Raw genomic sequence first — 14,751 nt, 5'->3', positions numbered from 1 at the left:
CTCAACCTGTATGTACATTTTCTTTTTCCTCAATGAAGAGAAAGGTCACGGCAGCAAAGCCCGTGTCTGTCAGGCTTGCTCTTCCTGGTCAGCTTTATTATTAATCTCTTCATATTTAGTACCATGTTCTCTGAGGGGGAGGACATGTCTGTCAGTCTTCCCAGTGCAGTTCCTGCCTTCTCCTCCTCTTCATTATGCTATATGGGCATCATTTTACCTCCTTTCTCCTCAGACAAGAAAGCATAACTTCCTTCACTAGAGTCCTCACATATCAAACCTAGCCAATGTAATTATCCAATCATGGAATAATTCTCTTCAGTCCTTTATATAATATGTAAACACTTCCCTTTATGCATTTTGCATTGACTCAGATAGAAGCTAGAATATGTTTTGAGATATGATGCTTCACTGGTTTATCCTCCAACTAATGCATTCTGAAAAATATATCCTACTAAAAACTCTATGATGTGGTAGAAAGTACTACTATGTCCTCAGGGCGGGCTAAGTTTTGGCACAGTAACCACAACAACCTCAAAATTTTAGAGCCTTCTAACAACTCAAGGCTTATTTCCCACTCAGGTCCATCATGGTTGGTGGGGACTCTGCTTCATGTCTCTTCACTTGGAGACTCAGGTTGATGTAGTTCCCACTGTTAAGAACGTATTTGGTGGCTCGGGCTGGTAGGGAGGAATGTAGTGAATTATACACTAGCTTTTAAAGCGGCCACACAGATGATATCCTTTGCTTTTGCTCATAAGTGACTGCTTTCATTTTACTTGAGCTTTCATTTCATTGGCCAGAGCAAGTCACATCACCACATCTAAAGTTAATGAGGTGGAAAAGTACAATATTACCATGTGTCCAGAAGAGAGAACCAGAAATATTTGGCAGTCAGCACTAATGTTTATTATGACTACCACAACTACTTTATCTTTTTATAGTTCTTATCAGGCAACGTAGAAATGAATTTTGGTACTGGCATTGGGAAGGGGAAACCAGATGCAGAGTTTTTGCCTGTCCATCCCTTTCCAGTGTACAATAAACTCTCCTTATAACAAAGACGGTAAAATGGCTTTTGTGAGTGCTGAAATAGTGCTCCTCTTCTTTCAGGGGAGAGGTCAGTGGCCTGCTGCTCTGTGCTCCTGGTTGCCATTGTACTGTGGAAGGGACCAGAACCCCCACCACCTCAGGCTGTCCCCAGAGCTGTCTCAGCTCAGTGCTGAACAGAGTCACTAATAATCTCCTACCTCCAGCCTGGCTTCCATTCAAAGACTTGTAGGGCTGATCTCATGACCTACATCTCCGTTTTCCTGAATCACTATCAGAAGTCCAAGGATCCCAAATAATGATGACAGAGAGGGTCTTCTCCATTCCGCTCTGAAATCCCAGCCCTTCTTGCATCCTGCCACGTCCTCTGCAGTTTACAGTGTGCACCAGCCAGCTCCCTCAGGCAGTCCTCCTACTCCTTCCCAGTACAATTACTTACCCTCTTTCTCAGATAACTATTGTATATCCTCTTTTTTCTTTTCAAGCAGCTCTCATATTTTATGGCAAAATTAGATGAAATCGGATAAGAAACTGCCTCACGTCCTCACCGCCCAGTCTACTCACACCTACCTGCCTTGGTAGCTACACATCCGACCTTCACTCTTGTTAAAATGGATTATTTTCACATCAATTTATTGTTAACCCCCAAGTGCCCCGAGTCTCAATTCCTTCTGCCTTCTCAAGAACATTCTTTTGTAATTACCCATCTTCTTTCCTATATTGTGCGTTTCTCTACCAGATCGTTCCAGCAAGCAAGCATGCGTTTATGGCATCCATTAAAAAAAAAATTCCCTTGATACCATGTTTCATTCCAACTATTGCTCGCTTCCTTCTTCCCTTAACAGAAAAGCTTCTTTGAAGAAATTTGTATAATTGCACTGTTTTACATCCCATTCTCCAATAAACTTACTTTAATCATGCTTTTATTTTCATCATGCCTCTAAAATGATTTTTACTGTGATCAAATGCTAACAATAGCTAACACAGAGTGCCTACTATAAGGCAGGCAGTGCTCTAAATACTTTATATCCATTAACTCATTTTAGCCTCAAACCAACCCTATAAAGATAGTGCTGTTAGTATCCCTCTTTTAGATAGGAAAAAAAAATGCTATTCAGAGATACTGAATAATTTGCCCAAGGTCACACAGCTTTTCGGAGGAGCTTACATTTGAACCCAGCTACTCTGGTTTTCAAGGCTAGTACATGATATTACTTTTTTAATGGACAGTGATTTCTCTTTGCTTATTGAACCTTTCAGCAGCACTTGACAAAGCTGATCAAGCCCCTCCTTCTTGAAACATTTTGGTTTTTGGTTTTTCATGCTTTCATCCCATGGTCTTTTTCTCTTACCTAATGTGCTGCTCTTTGTCAGTCTTTATTGTTGTCTTCCCCATTTCGGACTGAGGTTTTTTTGACTATTCTTTCCCTTCTCTCACGGCAACTTTTTCATGGTAATTTGGTTTAGTCTGTGGCTTTAAATATCACCTATGAGCCTAGATTTCTTTTTTTTTTTTTTTTTTTTTTTTTTTTTTAAATTTTTTTTTTTTTTTTTTTTTTTTCAATGTTTATTTATTTTTGGGACAGAGAGAGACAGAGCATGAACGGGGGAGGGGCAGAGAGAGAGGGAGACACAGAATCGGAAACAGGCTCCAGGCTCCGAGCCATCAGCCCAGAGCCCGACGCGGGGCTCGAACTCACGGACCGCGAGATCGTGACCTGGCTGAAGTCGGACGCTTAACCGACTGCGCCACCCAGGCGCCCCGAGCCTAGATTTCTTAAGTGTGTATCTGCAGCCCAGATCTCTTCCCTAAGCTCTGCTTCATAAATGCCACTGCCTGATTTACATAGCTACTTGGGTGCCTTGTAATTATCTCAAATTTAACACTGACAATACAGAACTATAGATGTCTTAACCCCACCCAGCTATTGCCAGACCCCCCTATTCCCAGGCTTTCTCTATCTGCCAGAACCACCACTATATATGTATATGGTTCGTGTATAATTAACATACAGTGCTATATTAGTTTCAGGTATACAGTATAATAATTGAACAGTCCTACAGATTGTTCAGTGCTCATCATGATGAATGTACCTTCACCTATTTCAACCCCCCACCCCCCAATCTCCCATCTGGCAAACATCAATTTGCAGGAACACCAATTTACCAACTTCTAATTGTTCAGGACAAGCTGAGGAGGAATCCTAATTCCTCCTTCACTCACAGCTCACATTCAATCCCCTAACTAGTCAGACAGCTCTACAGGGAAATACTCCTAATCTTCCACTTCTCCCCAACTCTGCTGCTATTAGTATAGCCTAAGTCCTATCCTTTATCTTTGAGACTCTTGCAAACTCTTTGTAACTGGTCTCCCTGATCGCACTCTTGCTTTCTTCAGTCCATTATTTAAAGAACAGTCTGAGCAAACTTCTAAAGCATTTATGAGATGGTACCATATCCACCCAGAGTATTTCCCTTGTGAAATCCAGTCCCCACACTGCGGCATCCCAGCCCCCACTTGATCTTCCTACATTTCTGACACAGTTCCATAGGCCTCTCAACTGTTCAGCCACACTGTAGCCTGGGAACACAGCACACATTTCCCCGTTTCAGTTCCCTGTCACTTACTGCTGCTTTTCTTTGGAATGCTCTTCCTTTCCTAGATCTCCATAATAGATGCTTTCTTCTCACGCAGGTCATCATTAGATTAACTCACAGAAGTCTTCTCTGAGACTTACAGAAATATAATTTCCCTCCCTACTCTCACCTTATCCTACAGAAATTCCTTCCAGGAGCTTAAAAATCTAGTATTGGCTTTATGTCCCGCCTTTTCGTTGTTGTAGCCCCAGTACTCAGAAACATACCTCAGGTGTGATATTGACTCATATAAAATCTGATTAAGTGAAGTGCAGTATAGAAAGCAGTATATAGACTTGTATGACATAATGTGAAGCATTCAATAAATTAAAACAAACTGAATCATCCTTAGCTAAGAAAATGTTTTCTAGAGCATAAGAAGAAAGAAGTCTCGCTCTCAAGTTTTTAACTTTCCCACAGATAGCCTTCTGTTTGAATCAAACACCGAGACATCCCCATTTGTATCTTCAGTGGCAGGAAGATCTTTATGACATTGGAAATGGTATCTGCTTCTTGCAAATTCTTTTGAGAATCGCATGTCAAAGCTGTATGTCACACCCAACTTTCTTGGTCTCACATAGAGGGATGATGTTGACAATATGTGTGATTTGTTCTCTCTCACAAGAAAAATCTAAGGAAGGTATCTAACCTGAGTTACAGCACAGTGATACTCATACCCAAGGGGAAGATTAATATAAATATATGATGTACTGATCTCATTTACAAAATGGGCCTCGATATGTTTATAACATTAAACAACTTCAGATGTGCTTTTTATATCGATCACATTTTTTAAATTTCTGAAAGCATAGTGTTTCAACAGATGTTTGATTTTAAATTTGTTATTTTTAGCAGATGAAACTTCTTTATCATTTCACAGTAGGGTTAATACTTTGAAGATGAAATGCTGCAAAAAAAAGTGAGGGCAAACCAGAACCCTAACGTAACGTGATAAGTGAGGTCCAAAATTCTCAAGCACCCAAACCATTCAGTAGCCTTACTTCCAGGTTAACGCCATGGGTCGGGGAAACTTAAAGCTGGTTGGATGGGGCTTCCAGGCTAGATATAAATCCATCCACATTCTGGCGACAGTTGTTGCTATTGGTGGCAGTTGTTCCCTCAGGAGGAACTGAAAGAAATGATTTTCAGGTCTGAAACTGGCTGGGACTTTCAGGAAAATGGCAGCAACTTGAAGAATTCCCAATTAATTCATGCCCAGGGAAACTGGGCAGAAGAATACCTAGAAGATGGGTTCCACCCTGTACTTGCTTCCTGAAAAGAGGTTCCGTTTCTGGCCTTTGCACTCATCCCTAGAAGAACAACATAGCCTTAATCCCTCCTCCCCCACTTTGAGACCAGGTCTGCTCTTAGCCCCACTGCAGGATACCTTGTCTATGGCTTTACTCTTCTTTGTTGGACAGAAAGTCATATGCAAATAAGTATGTTTTTGATGGCACCACATATTGCCTCTGTATTTCAGACTGTTCCAACACCTCATCCTAATCTGGTCACTAATTGTTCCTGCTTCACCAAGCATTTACTGACAGAAATGGTCCTACCACATTTAGAAAAGAAATCAAATCTGCATTATGGAGTCAGCATCATTGTATTTCTAGTTTCATGCATGGTGGGTCCCTTATAGAGCAATATTTAATGCACTTCTAATTAAAAAGGGGCGGGAGTATCCAAAGCTTTCTCAGCGTTGCTTTATCTCTTGTTTTTGTTTGTGCAGCTCACCATGTTAAAACGGGCACTTGTGAGGTGGTGGCACTCCACAGATGCTGTAATAAGAACAAGATAGAAGAGCGATCACAGACGGTCAAGTGTTCCTGCTTCCCCGGACAGGTGGCAGGCACCACGCGAGCAGCTCCATCTTGTGTGGATGGTGCGACTTCTTCCATTGCTTCTTGTGGTTGTATAGCTGGTGACTCATTAGAACTGGAACCCCACTACAATGCTGTTGACTGTGGTCAATCCTGAGGGACCATACCATAAATCATGTGGCTGTACAGAGATTATTTGGGGGGTATTCTGAAATCTGAAATCCTTTGGAAGGAGGTCGAAGACCTTACTCTGTTTTGTAATAAGGCATTATAATGAGGTTCCGACAAGTCCATGTGTTTCTTACTTTGATACCATGAAATACTGCTTTGCCAGTGAAGGGCTTGTGTATGTAAATTAATTGGGAAAGGAAGGATGAAAATAATGGATTAAACAGTATGGTTGCCTAAGAACCCATGGATGGTTCTTAAGAATGAAAAAATAAGCACCATACAAATGAGCAAAGTTGTAGTTGTGGATTAAATTCACATGAAATATTGATTTTTATGTAGATCCATCAAAATATTAATTTCTTTATTGGAGGGTTCACCTAATTACAATAGGAGATAAATCTTTGTATGGGTCTATTTAATTGATATTATCATAGATAATTAAGTACTCATATTAGCATGGTTCATTCCTTGTGATGATGGTTACTGCCCACATTAAAAATATTACATTAATTCTGAGGGTTTCTGGAGGGGTTGTGGGAGGGGGGGATGGGCTAAATGGGAAAGGGGCATTATGGAATCTACTCCTGAAATCATTGTTTCACTATATGCTAACTAATTTGGATGTAAATATTAAAAAATAAAAAATAAAATAAAAAAAAATACAAGAAAAAAAATCCCCCCCAATTACATTAATTCTAATAGCCTCCTAATTTTAGCCTACTTGTGGGAAATATTACACTGATTCTAAAATACTATGAACTGGTAATAGGTTTATTTTTTTATATGTTTAGGTAAATAATTGCACACATATGCCTACAGAAGTCTCTTTCCAATGAAGCCTATATGTTCACATGAAAAAAATCCTTCTACATGTGCCTATAATTAACAATACTATTTGTTAAGAGAGTAGAGTTCAGGTTAAGTGTTCTCACCACAATAAACTAAAATAGAAAATAAAAATTCTTTTAGTCAGAAAATCCAGAAAGATTCAGCCCCTTTGGACAAAAAGAGAAGCATGCCTCAAAACCCAATCTACCCAGTGATGGGGAAAATTGGTGCCCTTTTTTCCTTTTTAAATGTACATTCAGAGAATTAACTAGTCCAAATAGAAAACACTGAATTGGTTTTTCTATCTCCTGTAGCTTCAATAGTGGAACAGAAATGGTGGTGCCATATGCAGCCATGTCTTGAGGGAGAGGAATGTAAAGTTCTTCCGGATCGGAAAGGATGGAGCTGTTCCTCTGGGAATAAAGTGAAAACAACTAGGGTAAGTGGACAGACAGCTTAGGAAAGCAAAAGGTCTCTGAATTTATAGAGCATGGGAAAGTGTAGTAACATGGTTAAGTGATGGTTGTAGAATGAAGAGTTTTCCATACTACATTTCCCGCCCACCCCCTCCATTTTCTTCCTAATTCATTTTCTCATAGCACATTTTTATTTCACTCAGAATAACATCTTCTATAGATTTCCATAAACTGTCATGTTATTTAATAAATTAATGTTATTTGTTCCTTCATGAGATACTTACAGTAATGTGAAATCCCCTGAGGATGCATGTTAAATGCTGGGAAGGTAACCCCAATCCTTAATTCTAATGGACAGTAATTTGAATAAATTCTGGGAAAAAAAAAAAACCCAAAAAAACAAAACCAAAACAAACCTTATTTCAATTTCCCAGTGAAGATTCTTTCAATTTCATGAAAGTAATTATGTTGATCTCCCTGATTTCTGGGTCAGTAAATAGTTTTCTAATGGTTAACTCTGTAATCATTGTAATGAGTTACCTAGAGTAGTTTCTAAATCTCAGGGTCAATATGAAAGGAATACTCTTCAGACAATGATGTATTTCATTTTGCAATGGTTGACTTCTGGGACATGGTAGAGAAGTGAACAATGGTTAGATTTATTCTCTAATTTCCTAATTAGCTCCATGGATATTCTGGACTGGCAGAATTTAAATTCTTTGTAGAATCAGCAAATGAAAGTTCTGTCTTGTTTTGCTTTTTGCTTTGAGGGGAAAGCAGACTATTGATTAGAATTGGATAATTGGAGACAAGGACAGAATAATGATATAAGGTGATACGTTATAAAAAGTAACATAAAACCAGAGACTGGTTAATTTACCATAGTGTTTAATAATAGCAGTTTTTTAAAAAAAACTTGTCTGGACCTATTCAAGAGGATTATTTTTAAAATCCCATGAGATATATAATTCAGTCTGTTGAATAACATGTTTAGTGCATTGACCGTTCACACATACACAAAACTAAGTTTCCAACAGCAAAAATAATAACTTTATAGTTTGTCAAATTATTTATGACTGTATCTGTTGGCTAAATGCTGACACACTTTTACAAAACCCATAGACTGCATGATCAGTTAATTAGAATAACTGTATTATTCAGTCAGTTAGCACATGATATCAACTATATTGATTTGTTAAAAAACATCCTGGCAATATAAAATTTCCTTATAAGTTATTTATAGCATGGAAATATTTCCTTCCTAACACTATTCTTAGTCCAAAATAGCACTCATGGAAATTCACTGAAGATTTGAGATTCTGAAGCAAATTAAAAAAAAAAAAATAGCACTCTACAACTAAACTTAGTTTTTTATTACTTCGGTGGACATGGGGAAGCTAACATTTATTGGATACTTAAAACATATGCCATAAACCGAACAAAGTACCGCATGTGACTGAGCTCATTTAATCCTCTTAACAGCCCAGTGAGGAAGATAATATTATTATCTTCTTTTTACAGATGAGTAAACCAAAGTTTCAGAATCTTCAGTGACTTCCCAAGGTCAGCCAGCTAATTAACAGGGAAGCCAGAGTCCAAACCAAGCAGGCTCATTCCAGAATCTAATCTCTTAAACCGTAGTTGAAACTGGATAATTTAACTTATTCTTAAGTAATAGTGAGGAAAGTTTCCTATCGTTCTATTCATATCAGGTAGACCTTTAACTTTCTGGATCATTGAAATGAAAAGGTCAAGACCATGGGATGGAAATTCTCATAGTAAATTGTTTTACAAGTGGTTGCTTCACTCCCTGCTGGGCTCTAGTCTCAGCAGTCCAAAGGTAAAATTGAGTCTCTGAAATTCTTCAGGTTTAACTGGCTTTCATAATGTAATTAAACAAGTTGGATGACAGGCTAAGAATTTGTGAGTGAGGAAGACCATATCTAGATCCCCCATTTTGTTTTAGTTATAAGGTGTGATGTCACATATAGTGGCTTGAACTTTCTGTTTATATTTCGTCTCTTTTGCCCTGAAGATCTGTTAAAGGGGCACCTCACTGAAGATATTTGAGGGAGGACTCAGGCAACTATTCTCATTTAAAAAGGAAAACTCATCATATATAAGACCAGTGATCTTGAAAGATGGAATTTCTTGAGTACAATCAAAGTAAATTATTATTTTTTTTCTTCAAAAGCAAAAGATGGCTAGTGAGAGTGCAGCTATGTAGACATTTCCAACTAAAGGGATATCATGGCATTCCAAATGGCTAGGCAAAAAGATGTGCAATTTGGAATGTTTTTTGGCTCACAAAAAAATTTGGGTAAATTTCCCTCAGGCCTCAAAAACAAAGTTTCCAAGGTCATCAGGTTATTATTATTCTCTCTCCACTGAAATAGTACCAAAAACATAGGAGATACACATTTTTGAAATAGTTCTGGCACAGTATTACTTTGCACACAGTGGAAGTGTTGCACAGAGAGAGTTTCTGCCATACATAAATAGCAACAGTGTAATTGAGAAGATTCTGATCATCACTTGAGTCACTGGCATTCTTGTTCATGTGCCAGTCTTAGAGAAGGTAGCCATGGCTGTGGGAAGGTAGCCAAGCAGCCACTGAAGCCCTGATTCGGCAGGTCCTGGCCACAAGTGGGGGAAGTCCAAGAAATTAAGCAGGAATAGGTTACAAAGTAACTGAAGAGCTGCTTGCAGCCAAGAGTCATTTGAGTTTCTTACGCAAGATATGTTGGTCATGTGGGATTATCACTGCAAGCAAAATGGCTCGAGAAATGATTAAAATTTGCAATAATGTACACCCTCCCTTTTAATTGCCCATATTCAATCTGGAGTGCTCTGGTAAGCCTAATGTTAGAAAAAAAGCAGTCAGCCAAAAACAGCAATGAGGCTTGCTTAGCCTCCGCAGAGATACAGTGGTACCTTCCAGAATTGACTATAGATTATGGGCTGGGTGAATCCCTCATTTAAGACTAATTTGGAATTTGCCTACTATAAAATGTGAATTATATCCCCCTTCTTATTGTTCTGACCCATTTTCTATTTGTCTTGACAAGGGAGAGAAAAGGCAAATAGCCTTTTTGGAACATCAATATTTTGCATACATGTTCTTCGACACCTCAAACATTTAATATGGAGGGAAAAGAGGATGCAACATTTGTTTCCTGAACCTGATTTCTCATCTTAAAAATGGAAACTTAGGACTGCCTGTGACATCCATAACCACCTATTGTATTACTTTTAAGAACTCCTAAGCTCAAAAGAAGGAAAGGAAAAGTCATGAGAGCCTTTTGATTTCAAACTCACTTTCAAAGATAAATAATAAAGAACTTTTTCAAAGAGTCATTAATAAAAGAATAGTCTTTCCAGTGTGAAAGATCACATAATTATACGCTAATTCTATCATACAAAAGTAGCAGGGGGGAAAGGTGCTATAGAGCTGTAAGATTTGAGGGAAAAAAAAATCTTTGATAACGTTGGATCCTCAGAAAAAAACAGACTATGATTCACTTATTTTCATGTTTTGATATTCTTTCTTTGTGGAACATCTCCTAAAGGAACTCACATTTTGCTTTTAGAATTCAGAGCCCATGGCCTTGGGTATGGGCTCGAAACTCTAAATGCCAATGGTCATGTAGCATTAAGTCTGATTCTTACCTAAAGAAAGATGAACTTCATAATATGCAAGATTTTATATTTTCATTAGAAATATTATCTTTATGAATCATAAATCCTAGGTCTATTTATTTTTCACATAAGAAATTTTCTGGGTGATTTTTAATTGGAATTCTTTCATCTTTACTAATTTACTTAAAGTGCATTACGGAGATAAAAACTCTAGTTTTCTAATGTCTCTGAATATAAGTGGATAAAGCATGATTTTTTTTGTCATATAATGCAATGAAAATCAACAGCTGTTAAGAATTCCCCATGCATAAACATTCTATAGTAATGATGCTCTTATTACAGTCAAAGCCACAAAAGCATATATGCTGGTATTTACTTAGCTTTTATAGTGTACTAGGCACTCTGCTAAGTGGACTGCAGGTATTATCTTAGTTCCCCAACCACAATGAGGGTACAAAGATACATGGTGTGAGCCCTATCAGCCAGAAGTATGCCCTTGAGAAGGGGAATGAAGAGCATACAGTTGCATTATCCTTATATTTGTTATCCATATGCAGTCCACAGACAGCACTGGAATCATGGATGAATATAAGAGTAACATTGTTATAATAATGGGGATAGTGTAAGCCTTTGGGTCAGCTTCGTCATCTGCAAAATAAATGAGAATATTGAGTTAGATTGAATTTCCAGTTCCTCTAACCAGTATTTATTTTTTGGTTCCACGTGCCAAGGAAATTTCTAACTTCCTTTCCTGCTAAATTTATATGACACTAATAACTGGCTAATCTCTGAAGATAGATAGGTATTAGGTTTTTAATCCTTCCCTGTAAGGGAAGAGAGAAACAGCATCTTAGATGCTTTGCTGATGAAAGCCTCAAGTCTTCCTCTTCCAGATGCTGTTGGATTTTATACCAAGAACACTGTTCTTTGTTAGGGGGGTCTGAACAGTGTCCAGAGGCACCATTCCAGCCCCAAGGCAAAACAAAACAAAAAAACATCACACGAGGAAAAGGGTTCATTTCTTCACTTTAACATGGTGCAATTTGTGTGAATACTTCAACCATAGTGCTCTCTCTTGCCTTGCAAATTTAATCACAGACTTAGCATAGTGTAGTTCTTTCCTGATCAACTCTTTTGTAACAGACACATTCACCATTCATTTGTCTTCATCTCACCTCTGGTCAGGCCCTAAATTGCATCCTGGTCCACAGCACAGAGTGCAGTGACCTTTAGGGCTGTTGTTTTCCAATTATTTTGCCGGTACATTTCTACAGTAAGAAATACATCCTACAGTGTGATCCAGAATACACACATTCATACATCCCACACTGAAGTTAAAGTTCTAATTTTTTGGTTTTATTTTCTTCCTACCTATCTCAACCCCATAACTTGATTTTATGACCTGTTAGGATATGCATTTTGAAAACCAGTGCTTTAGGAAGCGGCAACCGGTCGCCACTAACTTGCAGAGATACAGACTACTGATTAAACAGTTTTCAAATCAATCCACCTTTTACATTTTAGTTTTAAATATTTTCATTCAATGTTTTGGGGTCAAAAATATTATCATCTTGTAAAATACAGATTTCATGGGAAAGAATGCATATACTGTGTATATTCATTCATTCAACAAGTATTTATTGTCTATTGTTGTGAGGTGCTATTCACAGCATGGAAAAAAAAAATCCCAGATGGGAATCCGTGCCCTCATAAAGCTTATATTCTAATAGGGTATACTAGTTTTCTATTGCACCCTTAGCAAATGTAGTGACTTACCGTAACATTCATTTATTCTCTGTTGGTAAGACTCGGCACAGCATGGTTCAGTTATTTATCGGCTCTGGGTTTCACAAGGCTGAAATCGCAGGATGTGTTTCATCTTTTCACAGCAGGGCTGTGTTTCTGTCTGGAGGTTCTAGGGAGACTCTGCTTCTAGGCTTATTCAGGATGTTGACAGTATTTGGTTCCTTGTACAAGCAGGAATGAGGTTTCTGTTCTCCTAGTAGTTGTCATTAGGGAGCCTCTCTCACCTCAGTCAGAATGCCTGCTTTCCTCATCACACTCATTCATTTTCAAACCAGCCACTGCATATGGAGTCTTTCTCACACCTTGAATCTCTCTGACCCCCATATGTCTTCTGCCTTACTTTTCTGCTTCTGAGGGCCAGGTATAATTACATTGGCTCCACACAGATAACCCAGATGATCTCCCTATGTTAAGGTCAGCTGTTTAGCAACTTTAGAGAGCTTACAAAGTCCCTTACAAAGTTATTTCAGTAACTAGGGGACAGTAATCTTGGGGGTCCATCTTTAGAATTGTACCTATCATGCAGAGAGAGACAATAAGTAGGTGAAGTAGATAGTATGGTAGATGGTGATAAGTGCCATGGAAGAAAATGGACAGTGCAGAGGAGGAAGTTTGCATATTTCACTGAGGTCCTGGAGGAGGTGAGGGAATGGGGCACATGGCTACCTAGAGGACAGGTTTTCCAGGTAAAGAGAAGAACAGGTACAAAGGACCTGACCTGGGACCTGCTGTGGGAATATCACATTCAAGGGACAGCAGTGGTGCTTGTGTGGCTGGAGTGCAGTGAGCGAGGCTTAAGTTTAGGATTGGAAGGGTAACAGAGGCCTATCACGACTGACTGAAATTTTTGTCCTGAGCACGCAGAATGACGAAGTTGCCAGTAGGGGAGATGGAGACAATTGTAGGCAGAGCATGTCTTATGTTTTGCATTAATACTGCTAAGTCTAGATCCTTTAGTTAATGGAAATAAATACAGTAGAACATCTTGAACTTGGTATGTATTAAGAAGAGTAGGTAAAAAGTATTAGGTAAGAAATACACACATTGAGTGACCTTAATATCACAAAAGATTTAAAATTTCAAATAGTAGGGACATTTGGAAAAGTATATAAGGGACTATATAATTACAATAATAATTTTTTTTAAAGAGATGCAGACAGAAATGGATTAATATACTGAAGGACTTTTCCCCCTCAATTAGATAATGAATCCAAAGGTCGGTAGGAAAACAAGCTAGTGTCCATGTAGCAGCACTGGTAAAAGTAACATTTAAACCTGGTGTTTTAAATTTAAGAGCTGCTTACTTAAGAATAATCTAATAGGGCCAGAAGTGTCTCTCTTGGTATTTCTTTAGAGAGTTATTGGAAATTAATGCAAAGACTTAAAAATACATATCATCAGGGCTATATTTCCAAAATCAGGCCTATAGTTTTACAATTAAAATGAAAAATGGGCAACATATGAATACGTTGAAGTTCCTTTAAGATTTAAATACTTCTATAGTATTTGAGCCAAGTGTTTATTTGTGTTATTCTGAATATTGTGATTATAATCTTAACATTAATTGTGAATGTTCACACATGGTAATAGAATCAAGTTGGGACATGGTACAAGTTCGTTAGCAACTATGAGGTACATCCTTAGGTTCTTGCTTATGTCCTGTGAATTAAGTGGTGAGGACCACATCCCTCTCTCTTATCTGAGGATTAAACTTCTGTGAGGGATACATTTTTAATATGGAAGAGCTTGATGTTTGTTCAGAGGTAACTATCCCTCAGAGAGTCAAGCCTGTTTTTGGTTATCTGTAGTGCCTTAATAAATGAAGAACACTACCTCAAAGGACTTGAATATTCCGTTCTCCTCTCCAAGGCACCCTACCTAGTGGGGGTTCTATGCCTTCTCCTTTTCCCATAGTGGGTGACAGCTCTGTCAAAAACCATAGATAATCTTCACTGTATACATCCCCCATACTTCTTTCTCTTCTCTACTCTTCATACAATTTACATGGAATCTACAACTCTTAATCAGTGATTTCAGATCCAATTTCATTTTCTTACTTTGGCCAACAGGATGAAGATACAGCTGAGAAATAAAAGCTAATTTTCCCACAGGCTCAGAATTTCAAATGCTTTATGACTGGTGCAGAGATTGCATAAGAAAACAAAACTGTGGCCTAATTCCCAGTTCTCTCTAGGATGAGCATGAATCCCGGCTCTCTGCTGAGCAATCCACTTGTGAATAATGTGAGGTGTGCATAATATAAAGAGTGGAGTCAAGCTTCACTCTACTGTGTACCCCCAGAGACCATGTCTGACCATGATAAAGTTCTGGATGCTAACTTTTAGTGGGCTAGGGGAAAAAAAAAAAGGCTTATCTAAAGGATT

General features: G+C 38.3%; 1 protein-coding gene across 2 annotated transcripts in view; it reads left to right on the top strand.

Moving 5' to 3' along the window:
* The window catches only part of TAFA2 (TAFA chemokine like family member 2), a 483,290-nt gene that overhangs the window by 428,538 nt on the left and 40,001 nt on the right, over positions 1-14,751 (top strand). For both annotated transcript variants that reach the window (XR_003970434.1, XM_030323093.1), the window contains exons 3-4: positions 5,417-5,569; positions 6,821-6,945. Coding sequence is in view for 1 of the 2 variants with exons in the window: in XM_030323093.1 (XP_030178953.1) it covers positions 5,417-5,569; positions 6,821-6,945 (278 nt within the window). In the remaining variant the exon portion in view is untranslated. The remainder of the gene's footprint in view (positions 1-5,416; positions 5,570-6,820; positions 6,946-14,751) is intronic.

The sequence above is a fragment of the Lynx canadensis genome, chromosome B4, assembly GCF_007474595.2.
Source record: "Lynx canadensis isolate LIC74 chromosome B4, mLynCan4.pri.v2, whole genome shotgun sequence".
Taxonomy (NCBI): Eukaryota; Metazoa; Chordata; class Mammalia; order Carnivora; family Felidae; genus Lynx; species Lynx canadensis.
This window is presented reverse-complemented; position numbering and strand designations above follow the sequence as displayed.